This window comes from Penaeus japonicus, unplaced genomic scaffold (genome assembly GCF_977035675.1).
Source record: "Penaeus japonicus unplaced genomic scaffold, GWHDUDI00000001_assembly GWHDUDI00000029, whole genome shotgun sequence".
NCBI lineage: Eukaryota > Metazoa > Arthropoda > Malacostraca > Decapoda > Penaeidae > Penaeus > Penaeus japonicus.
In genome coordinates this window covers 29,392,138-29,404,637 of record NW_028234431.1, presented here as the reverse complement: position 1 = coordinate 29,404,637, position 12,500 = coordinate 29,392,138, and the positions used below count along the sequence as shown (strand labels likewise).

The window sequence follows — 12,500 nt, the reverse complement described above, 5'->3', positions numbered from 1 at the left end:
ATTACTGACTGTCCCAGACACATAAGGTCTCTATCAATTTATATTGTATCTGTGTATCACAAATACCTCCATATTCCCTAGCCACTTGATAAAAAAGAATATAACAAGCAATTATAAAAATGCCTCGTCGTTTACCTATGGAGTTTACGACATACATATTGAATACACCATAGAGCTTTGATCCATATACAAAGGTGTATATATTTTTATACATATATATATATATATATATATATATAAATATATATATATATATATAATATATATAATATATATATATATATATATGTATGTATGTATGTGTGTAATCAATACTATAACATTTATATATACATGCATATATATATATATTCATAAATATATACTCAAATATAATATCTATATCTCTCTGTCTATTTATTCATTCAAATATCCATCTATCTGTTTTTATATCTATATCACTCTCTTTCCCACTTCCCTCTCTCTCTTTCGCTCGCTCCTCCCCCTAATACCGTGAATTGGTAGTTACGCCTAAAGGGCTGACTGTTGATTGGTCAATTTCGAAATGGTCCCGCCTTCAGAGGGTATCCATCGAACTACGCTTACGAGGTTTTCTTTCGGTTACGATATTTTATTTTTTCTCTGAGTATGGGAGATTTGCGACCTCGTAGGGACATCGTACCTTACGAGAGCGTAACCCGCTGCGACGTCTTAAACTGCCAGAGTTTTGAGTATCCGGCCCCTGACCCGCCATATTTGTCAGCCTGTTCGTTGCCATGGATACCTGAGTGTCCAGATATACACCCACCTCCCCCCCTCCCTCTATATCAGCGTAATTTATTTGTTGGCGCTATTTATGTAACTTGCGAATGATATTTCCCTGTATTTTTTTGGTGGTTTCTATAAGGATTTAATGGCGTTAAGTGAACTCTCTCTCTCGAACCGCCATTTGTTGTGTGACAAGGATGACTTAATTCAGGTTGACTAACTCACGTGTTATGGCTCACTTTCCCTTCTTATTATTATTTTCTCTTCCTTGGAAATATTCATTCTTGATTAATTTACTTTCTTTCACTCTATTTTATTTTATGACTTTTTTTTTTCTTTTTACTTGAGTGTATATTTTGTTTATTTGAGAGTGTGGGTGAGTGGTGATTAAAAAGACTAGTGATGCTAGTGACTATATGATAAGGTTGATAGAGGTCGAATATAATGATAGTTATGATAATGAGAATTACAATAATGATAAGGGTATTGAAAAATGATGAAACCAGCAATATGCTAATGATAATTGCATTATTATCGTGATTTCATTATTAAAGACGATGATGATTTGATGGTGATAATAATGATGATATTTGTAATGATGATAACAATGACAGTAACAATAATAAAATGATAATAAAAATCATGATAGTGATAAAAGTTAAATAAAGGAACAGTAATAATGACGAAATTATCAATAGTAATGTTATTCTTAAAAAAAAATATATATATATATATTATCATAAAATAATCACGAAAATAATAATGATTATGATATTAGTTAATCGTCCATCATCATACCAAGGGAATAATAGTGATATAACTGTAGTAATGATACAAGCAAATAACAATAACGATAACAATCTTATTATATTACATCTTATTATCATTTATTTATCATTACTATCATTTATCATCATTACCATCCTAGTTATCATAATCATTAGCATCTGCTATGTTCATTAACTTACTTTCTCCTCATACCTCCCCATTCTCAAGGAAATTCGTTAAAAAAGAGAGAGAAATATATGACATGGCGAGGGCGGACAACATCACGCCTCCGCCATTCTCACGGGCGGGGAAAAAGTGTCATTGCGACAGGTTAATTGTTGCGTAAAGCATTATGCAACGGCAAAAGACGTTATACGGTGTGCATCTTCCCTCGCTATTGCAGATGGGTTGCGCTAACGCCTCCGGGGTGGGGTGGGTGGGTGGGGGTGGGGGTGGGGCAAGACTCCTTCGTTCGTATGTACAAATTTTCGTTTCGACATCTTGTAAGGCTGTGTTTTTTTTTTTTTTTCCACGGGAATAGTGATGTTGATTGGGTTGTGTCGGTTCTGTGATGTTACGATCTATTTTTTGCTGATTTCTGTAATCTCTCTCTCTCTCTCTCTCTCTCTCTCTCTCTCTCTCTCTCTCTCTCTCTCTCTCTCTCTCTCTCTCTCTCTCTCTCTCTCTCTCTCTCTCTCTCTCTCTCTCTCTCTCTCTCTCTCTCTCTCTCTCTCTTTCAATCTTTCACACACGCGAGAGAGAGAGAAAACAGAGAGAGAGAGAGAGATGGGAGAGAGAGAGAGAGAGAGAGAGAGAAACACAGACAGAGCGAGAGGGAGAGAGAGAAAGAGAGAGGGTGCTGTCAACAGGTCTCTAGAACACTCCAAGTGTCATCAAAAACAAGATGAAGATATACATCGTTTTTTTTTGTTTATTCTTTTTTTTTTTTTTCTCTTGAGTCGTAGAAAACAACATCTCCCTGTCATACCCTGCAAGGAGTTGCTAATTCGTATTATTTTTTGCAGGCAGTAGATACAGAGACTTGGCTCTTATACATATCTAATTTATGTGTAATCATTATGGACATAGTATCATTGTTGTTTTTATTACTTCTTTTTTATCATTATTATTAGCATTAGCGTTATCATTATTGTTATCATCATTATCATTACCATTACTATGAATGTTATTATGAATCTTTTTTTTTTTCTTTCTTTTTTTAGATATTGCCTTTATTATTGTTGTTGTTCTTACTATTATCATTATCATCATTAGTTTTATTATGATGATTGATGTTATTATCATTATTATTGCCATTGTTATTATCATTATCATTATCAACATTGTTGTTATAATTATGATCATTATTATTGCTGTTATTATCATTGTCATAATTATCAACACTATTGTTATTATTATTGTTGTTGTTTGTTACTATTTTTATATTGTAATTACTAATTATTGATTATCGTTCTCATCATAATTACTATTATCATTATTAATATCCTCATCAACATCATTATCAATTTCATTGATATTTTTAGTATTATCATTATCATCACTATCACTGTTAACATCGTTACTATTATTGTTATTATCATTATCATCTTTTTCATTACAATCATCATCATTATCACCATCACCATGTCCTCAATTCAACTCACTGTCATTATAATCATCGTTTATATCATTATACTATTATCATCTTTATTATTTGTTTCATTAATGTCATTACTAATCTTCATTACTACTAATACCAATATCGCCCTCCCGATATTCCATTCACGATCTTCAACATAAAATCATGACAACTTCTCTAGCCTATCTCGAACACTCGACCCAACCCATCGGGAGTACATTTAACATCCCTGTGGCTTGAGGGCCGTCATCAAGTGCCAGTATCAGCTCAGGTGGTTTTCCATTAGTGCTAATTCCCTTTGATCGAGTGCCACTTGCCTTCGCTGTGGCTCTTGTCACTTGGCAGTCCGCTATTGTTTCATTCAGTTTGCTGTGAGTGAGGAAGAGGGGAGAAGAGGGGAGGAGAGGGGGAGAAGGAGTGGGAGAGGGAGATGTAGAATGAAGTGGAGTAGGAAAAAGGGGAGGGAGATATTGAAGGATGGGGAGAGAGGGGGAGAGGGAATGAGGGTAGGGGTAGGAGAGGGAGTGGGAAAGGGAGAGGGAGATATTGAAGGATGGGGAGAGAGGGGGAGAGGGAATGAGGGTAGGGGTAGGAGAGGGAGTGGGAAAGGGAGAGGGAGATATTGAAGGATGGGGAGAGAGGGGGAGAGGGAATGAGGGTAGGGGTAGGAGAGGGAGTGGGAAAGGGAGAGGGTGATATAGAAGGATGGGGAGAGGGAATGAGTGTAGGGGTAGGAGAGGGAGTGGGAAAGGGAGAGGGAGATATTGAAGGATGGGGAGAGAGGGGGAGAGGGAATGAGGGTAGGGGTAGGGGAGGGAGGGTGGAGGGGGGGTGGAGATAGGGGAGGATGGGGAGAGAGGGGGAGAGGGAATGAGGGTAGGGGTAGGAGAGGGAGTGGGAAAGGGAGAGGGAGATATTGAAGGATGGGGAGAGAGGGGGAGAGGGAATGAGGGTAGGGGTAGGAGAGGGAGTGGGAAAGGGAGAGGGTGATATAGAAGGATGGGGAGAGAGGGGGAGAGGGAATGAGTGTAGGGGTAGGAGAGGGAGTGGGAAAGGGAGAGGGAGATATTGAAGGATGGGGAGAGAGGGGGAGAGGGAATGAGGGTAGGGATAGGAGAGGGAGTGGGAAAAAGGGGAGGGAGATATTGAAGGATGGGGAGAGAGTGGGAGAGGGAATTAGGGTAGGGGTAGGAGAGGGAGTGGGAAAGGGAGAGGGTGATATAGAAGGATGGGGAGAGAGTGGGAGAGGGAATTAGGGTAGGGGTAGGAGAGGGAGTGGGAAAGGGAGAGGGTGATATAGAAGGATGGGGAGAGAGGGGGAGAGGGAATAAGTGTAGGGGTAGGAGAGGGAGTGGTAAAGAGAGAGGGAGATATAGAAGGAAGGAGAGGGAAGGAGGGTAGGAGAGGGAGAGGGAGTGGAATGGGCTTTGGTGAAGGAGAGGGTGAGGGAGAAGGAAAAGAGGAGAAATACGGGGAGAGGTAAAGAGAATGAGAGAGAGTGGGAGTGGAGAGGATGAGGGAGTTGGAGTGGAGAAGGCGAGGGAGAGAAAATAGAGGGAATAGGAGAGGGAGTGCGAGTGGAATGGAGTTGAATAGAGTAGGAAATGGAAAGGAAGAGAGAGAAAGTTTATTTATTATTTTTTCCTTCCATTAGAAAAAATGACACAGGCATATCTTTTTATCATTGATCTCGTTATCACTACTATTAGTGTTGCTGTCCCCACAATTTGAATTACATAGAATAGTATCACACACACACACACATACACATACAAACACACACAAACACACACACACACACACACACACACACACACACACACACACACACATATATATATATATATATATATATATATATATATATATATATATATGCACACACACACACACACACACACACACACACACACACACACACACAGACACACACACACACACACACACACACACACATATATATATATATATATATATATATATATATATATATATATATATATATATATATATATAATTCGTGATGATGCCAACAATGACCTAGTCATAGAAACGATATCAATGACAATAACAACCACAACCCACATACCCCATGAATAACAAACGTGGGTCCATAGAGGAAGAAATAAATAAAGTAGGGAGGGATGGGGCATAGATATGGAGGGGGGAGGGAGGGAGGGTCATGAGGTCCTACCAGGGAGGGGAGAGGGTGGGGGGAGGGAGGGAGGGAGGGTCATGAGGTCACACCAGAGAGGGGAGAGGGTGGGGGGGGGAGGGAGGTCGAGTGGTTAGAGAAGTGCCTCTCCTCATGACTGGTGGCGACTGTGAATCCTCGAGTGGGACTTAAACGATGTCGAGTGATACTCCAGATTCTACGAAGAGGTAATAAGTGTGACCATTGAAGATTGTGAATGACGTCATGTTGTATTTACTATTTTTATTATGGTGTGTGTTTTATTATTTAAATAGGATTATATTGTTGGTGATTTTAAGGGGTGTTAGACGGTGTTTGTTTATTATTGACTTAAATAGTCTTATATTAGATTTGGTTATTTTATCCGTTGTTTGATTGCAGTTATGTGATTATTTTTTTTCATTGCAGGTAAGGAGTTTGTGACGTTGGGGCTCTGTGATTCGGTGAGATTTTTTTGCGTACATTGTGTGAAAGGATTTGTTTTATAGAATAACGAAATATGTATTTTATAAAGTTCGTGTAAGAAAAAAATAATATACACAAATGTGGTCAGAATATGTGTGTATTTGTGTGTACATATATATTTTCTTGCATGTACAGAAATATATGTATATCAAGTTATGTGTACATTCACAATTGTGTAGGTTCTAAGAAAAAAAATCAAATACATGGGTGACCCCTAAAATTACTCAGGCTTTCGAATGTTGCGTTTTCTGTGGTACGTGTGAAAGACCCTGATCACAGTTATATAGGATAGACTAAAGAAAACGTAATAATCACGTTTTCTTGGCTTAACATACATAGCAAGTAAGAAAACTGTCATGATAATGATCATACACATGATATACGGTACACCGATTAGATTAAAAAGATAGTGCATTGGATATAACAAAAAATAATTAACTCTTAGTAGATTTTTATATACGGTGTGACATGAAGTTTGCATAATATGAATAAAATGAGAATTTATATAATGCCGTATTGCATGTTATAGATAGCTTATCACTTGAACATCATAGTTCAATCAGTGTTGGCAAATTACCCTCACTATTGGAAAACAAAACTCCATGTTAAGACATAAATAATTGGTCAGAACTTCAGTCCAAGAATTGAAGTTAAAAAATGAAATTACATTATTGATATTGAAGAATGAATTTAGTCAGTGGTTTCACAGGCAATTCTGATTTTCAATTGAGCGCTGAAGATATTAAACATTTTAACCTTGATAGATGTCGATCAGTTAGATTGCAGTTGAAAGGAAGTTGCAAAAAGGAAGAAAACGTTTATTGGAGATCGTTTGGGATCGTTGAAATGTCGACAGACAGTGTTGCATTGCTGGAGGTGAATTGACGAAGAAAACTGTCTGTTGCAAGCTATAGAAAGAATGTTGCAGGCCAGAAAGCTAGTACAGGCCATGGGGGGAGATCTGAAATTCGATAGATATCCTGATAGACATGTTTAACGGTCCCCTTCACGCTATAAATCCCCGTGTAGTTATGGACATAGCGAAACCCGCGAGCAGACCTGAACTTAACGAACAAGGTGAATGTATTTCAGATTAGTAAATGACAGGCCGTTAAGCAGTTGCAATCAAGCCCCAAATTGCAAAGACAAGAAGGTTTAGAAAAGCGCGACTTTCTTATGTTGAGTAATGCAATATCTTAGCAAAGAGAGAATGCATATAAACCACTTGAACAGTACTAACGGTTTTTAAATGTAAAGATGTGAGGATGTACTGTCTGGAGGGACCTGCGCGACTGTGACATATTAAACTCTGGGATGGGATGTAACGGCCGTGTCTGTGTTTAAAGGGTGTGGCGTTATCTTCAGATACAACACCGGCCTTGCAAATGAAGATACGCATAAGAATTGAGAAGAAAAAAAAAAGAAATCGTAGGCCTTCTGATACCTAAACGTATCCGATTTATTTCACAGGCTTGATCAAAGTGTCAGCAGGAGTGAAGCCAAGCCGAAGGGCTGACAACGAGGTCAGCTGATATCAGGATTTCGAAAGAATACATCCGACCTCATCCTCTGTTTAATCTTGCATGACCTGCATCTTGACCCCGTGAAGTTGCACGAACACCCTCGCCGAGTCTCGGTTGTTTAAAAAGCGACCACGATTTAACACACTGCTTTGTCATTCGTTTGCATTGCATTGTACTTGTTCCTTATTCGGTGCCTTATATATATATATATATTTTTTTTTGTTCGTGATTGTCTGAAAATAGATTTGTTTATGTGTCAGATATCTGGAAATCGTTTATTTATCCGATGCACTTGCTGGATTAAACTAGAATGCCATTGTGATAGCAAAATACGAAAATACAGCGCATTTTCATATTTTTTGTTTAAGATATGTTTATATTACAAGAATTTGATATTATGTCGAGGGAAAATGCCAATTAATAGGATTGTTTAGAAGAAAATGTAGATAAATAGCTACTTAAGATGCAGCATGCTATGAATATAAGGGATGGTTTATTACAATGCCGTATAAATCTACAGCTTGATTAATATCATTGCAATGTCTCCATAGAGCGACGCCACTGATATGTTGCTAGCGTTAGAACAAAACGCGGATTTTATTACGCGGACGACATTGCAATGAATATTGAATTGCATGACTGCGTACTGTTGCAAAGCAGAATGTATATAGTCATCTCCTTGCACAGACATTACACAGTGGCTGAGACACTGCTGTACAATACGGAATTCTTTGAGCGTATGTAATATTGCAATACAGTCTGTGATGAAAATGAAAATGATAATCATCATGATAATGGTGGGGATGATGATAATGATTATAACAATGTTGGTTATTATGATGAACGTAAAACAATAACGTCAACAATAATGCAGAGGATGATCATAATGATAATGAGGATGATAATGACAATGACAATGAGAATGATAATAGTAACAATAACCGACATAACAATAATGATATACCAATGATGAAATAATGATTATATCAATACATGCAACAAGAGTAACAGAAACACAACATGACATATCCAGTTCAGGGTAAAACAGGGGGCTAGGAGGGAGGGGGGGAGGGTGTCAGGGAGGAGGGAGGGGGGAGGAGGGTGTCAGAGAGGAGGGAGGAGGGGGGAGGGTGTCAGAGAGGAGGGAAGAGGGGGGGAAGGTGTCAGGGAGGAGGGAGGAGGGGGGAGGGTGTCAGAGAGGAAGGAAGAGGGGGGGAAGGTGTCAGGGAGGAGGGGGGAGGGGGGAGGGTGTCAGAGAGGAGGGAGGAGGGGGGGAAGGTGTCAGGGAGGAGGGGGGAGGGGGGAGGGTGTCAGAGAGGAGGGAGGAGGGGGGGGAAGGTATCAGGGAGGAGGGGGGAGGGTGTCAGGGAGGTGTGGCACAGTGCCCAAGCGAACGTTAGTAACAGACGCCAGTAGACAGTCGGGCACAATGAACTAGTGGCCGTTAGACCTGCTTGGGCAATTGTTTTTATTAAAGAAGATTGTAGCGTTTTAGAAGGGGGGGAGGGGAGGGGGGGGGGATCCCCGGTCGGTGCTTTAAATTTCGCCATTTAGGAAAGACCAACGGTCGGGTATTTTAAAAAAGATTTTTGGTGTAGGGGTTTTAAAAAGATATGCTACGTGCGTTTTGCTTTTAATTGTTGTAAATCATGAGCTATCCCTAAGTATGATAATATATTTTTTTCTTTGATAAGGCATGTGTTAAATATATCAATCTCACCCTATAGATAGTATATAGATATATATAAGTATAAATATATATATATATATATATATATATATATATATATATATATATATATATAGAGAGAGAGAGAGAGAGAGAGAGAGAGAGAGAGAGAGAAAGAGAAAGAGAAAGAGAGAGAGAAAGAGAAAGAGAAAGAGAAAGAGAGAGAGAGAAAGAGAAAGAGAAAGAGAGAGACAGATAGAGAAAGAGAAAGACAGATAGATAATTTGACAGACAGAAAGCGAAGGACAGGTGATCATGCCATGAATACTCGATCAAACGAATGTTTATTCATCATTAACGTGGCAACGAAACACAAACAATAACACACAGTCTTCTGCCCAACAGATTCAAACTGGATTGCTGTTCAAGGTCATCATCTACCACATGGCTTATGTATAATCACATGAAACATATATAACTTTCTATTACTATTTTTATTTTTTTTATCATATGCCAGTCAGAGATCGAATCATATACTGATCGATTTTTGTTTAGGTCTGGAATTTGGGACATATGATGTATCTAATTATGAAGTATTTTGCTTATTATTTTCCTAATTGATATTCACGCCGCGTTTGATGGATAATTGTCCTGGTCACGAGTACTAACGTTCTCTTCATCTGCCATGACCTTGCAAACCAGCCAGTCAGTGAGCGTTGCAAGGCGTAGTTTAAACTTTCCTGTTATGCGCATATTTATGTGGAAATTAGTTTTAATCTTCGAGAAATTTAAATGTCATTGGACGCACGAGATCCGTACACTTGTTTCCCAAAGAGAGGATCCGTAAGGGTCAGATTTACGCGTAAGGTGGAGGGGAAAAGAGCCTTGTGTTCTCGGGGGTCAGCTTTCAGTTTGAATCGCGCGGGGTTGGCGGGCGTACGACTCAATGTTTTCTTCTGTCGTGCCGCTTAATTATCAATTCTTTAGAATACATCTTTTAGCAGTATTTATTCATAATTCTGTATAACCGCAATTACAGATACAATACTGCAATCATATAGAGTATCTGCCATTAAGAACGAAGCCAAAGAAATTGGAGCAGCGAAACTGTCGTACCGGAGAAAACATGGCGCGGTAGCGTGGGTACTCGAAGCGAACTTCAGAAAGTAATCAGTTACTCGGGGACTTGGTGAAGTGAGGCCGTACTTGTCCGTCGGGGAAACGCATCTCCCACGAGAAAGATTGTTTCCGGAATGGATTTACACATGATGAAGATCGTGTAACTTTGACACACGAGTTACAGAGAAAAAAAGGCTTTTGAAAACGCCTCTCCATCGAAGTGTGACACATACGAATTAAAAAAAAATAGATCTATATAACATTCATTTTTTGTGTTTAATGTGTTCATCATCATGAAACAGATCACCGTGAAACATTCGTACAGAACGATGCGAAAGAGACAGGTAAGGAGAACAATCTAGTTATTTACTTCTCGAGAAAAAAATATATATAGAAGACCTATAGAATTTATATAGTTCATCCCCCCAAAACCACCTGTTATTAAGGGGTGTTTGTGATGGCCTCCAGCATAGGCCTAAAGTAATAAGAAAGGCCTGGTTCTCATTTACCTGACCGTCTGTCTAAACGAGAAATCGATAGACGAACCTAACAAAATTTAGAAGAAAAAAAAAACATCCGAATTATTATATTCCTTTTTATGTATCTCTCTATATTTTTTTTTCTTTCCTTTTCTACTATTTCCTCGGAAGGAGTGAGTCACGGATGAGGACCTGACTCACCTCTGCGTTACTCATGCATCCACCGTACCGCTACCTGGGTGTGGGAAACGAAGGATTTATTTCGTGAAGGATAAGAAAAAAAAAAAAAAATATATATATATATCTATGGAAAAGGAAGCTGGGTTTTGGATTATGGTTTGCGGAGAAGCGTTGAAGTTACCACCAGGCATGGGTCGGGTCGGGTCGGGTTGGTTGGTAGCTAGCTAGCCTTTTGATGTTGGAAATATGTGTTGGCAGCTCTTTAATTAAATGTTGGCAGGGGTGGATATATTGTGGTAAGGCCGGTGTTTTTTTTTTTTTTTTTTTTTGGGGGGGGGGTGGAATAGCTGTTTTCGCGGAACTTTTTTGTTTCACCGATCAAGCATTATTGCATTGTTTTTTTGCTATTTTTTTCCTCCGTCTTTTGCAATGATTTAGTGATATGTTGCTAACATCCCTTGTCAGGTTATCAGGAGAAATATCGCCGTCGCTGCTGATATTGGTTTTAGCTGTCCCATGGTCTATATATTTTATTTTTTTTAGTTGTCATAAAATAACATCAACTGTTTATATATATTGACGTGGCGGGAGATAGCAAAGTGGCCACTGCTTATGGTAGGGTGAGTCCGAATGTACTACAATACGTAGAACCGCATTTTGCACTGATAACTGTTGCAGTGTTTTGTTCATTGATTTTTTTCTTTCTTTTTTTCTTTTGATTCTCCCTAACTACCCCCGTCTCCTCTCTCTCCCTCATTCCCTCAACACCAATCTCTCTCTCTCTCTCTCTCTCTCTCTCTCTCTCTCTCTCTCTCTCTCTCTCTCTCTCCTCCTCCCTCTCTCCTCTCTCTCTCTCTCTCTCTCTCTCTCTCTCTCTCTCTCTCTCTCTCTCTCTCTCTCTCTCTCTCTCTCTCTCTCTCTCTCTCTCTCTCTCTCTCTCTCTCTCCATCTATCTTTTCTCTCTCTTCCCCTCTCCCTCTCTCACCTCATTTATATATCTTTCCTATTGCGTTTTCCCCTTTCCTTTTCAAAAGATGAATGTGGCTACAACCTGAGGAACAATGAATGAATTAGCCTATTTAACATTTGGAACGAAAGACGCAAGCCAGAATTCAGTTGGATTTGCATACTTAATAACAGCCTCGATTATAGCACAACAGAAAGGAAAATGAATGACAAGCGTGAAATTCTAGGCTAAGGTGTGTGTGTGTGTGTGTGTGTGTGTGTGCGTGCAGACTCTCTACGAAATCGTGTGCATGAATAAATGCGTGTGTGTTAGCATGTTCATGTCTTTATATGTGCCTCAATTAATACTGTATGTGGTCATGCGTGTACGTGTATTTAACCTGTGACATATATCTGCCCTGATCGAAAAGTTCAGCGTCTAATGTTAACTATGCATTTTTTTTTTCGTAAGCAGTGGTCATTCAACAGAAGTCACCCCCATTTAAACTAATGCCTCCCACCTTTAGCGAAACAGGAATGGGAAGTAACGAGATTCATTGTTGCTTTTAGTTACTGTTATATGAGTGGATCTTTCAGAGAGAGAGAAAAACAAAAAGAAAACATCACAGCTGACCACACGGGGGAAAAAAATACAACGTTATCGCCAAGGGTTAACGTGTACTGGAAGAGCATCACGGCCATCGGGTATTTCACAAAGGGGGGGGGGGGGTAGAGGGAGGGAGGAGGGGAGGGATTAAAAGCAGCGTTGTGG

At 39.3% G+C, this 12,500-nt stretch overlaps 1 protein-coding gene across 6 annotated transcripts in view; it reads left to right on the top strand.

The window, feature by feature from the left end:
- Nost (Nostrin) overlaps positions 1-12,500 on the top strand; it is a 168,077-nt gene that overhangs the window by 54,304 nt on the left and 101,273 nt on the right. Inside the window, exon 1 of one of the 6 annotated variants that reach the window (XM_086554173.1) lies at positions 10,175-10,468. The exons of the other annotated variants lie outside the window; for them this stretch is intronic. Within the exon in view, the coding sequence (XP_086410299.1) occupies positions 10,418-10,468 (51 nt within the window). The 5' untranslated portion in view covers positions 10,175-10,417. Of the gene's footprint in view, positions 1-10,174; positions 10,469-12,500 lie in introns of those variants that run through there. 6 annotated transcript variants of the gene reach the window in all.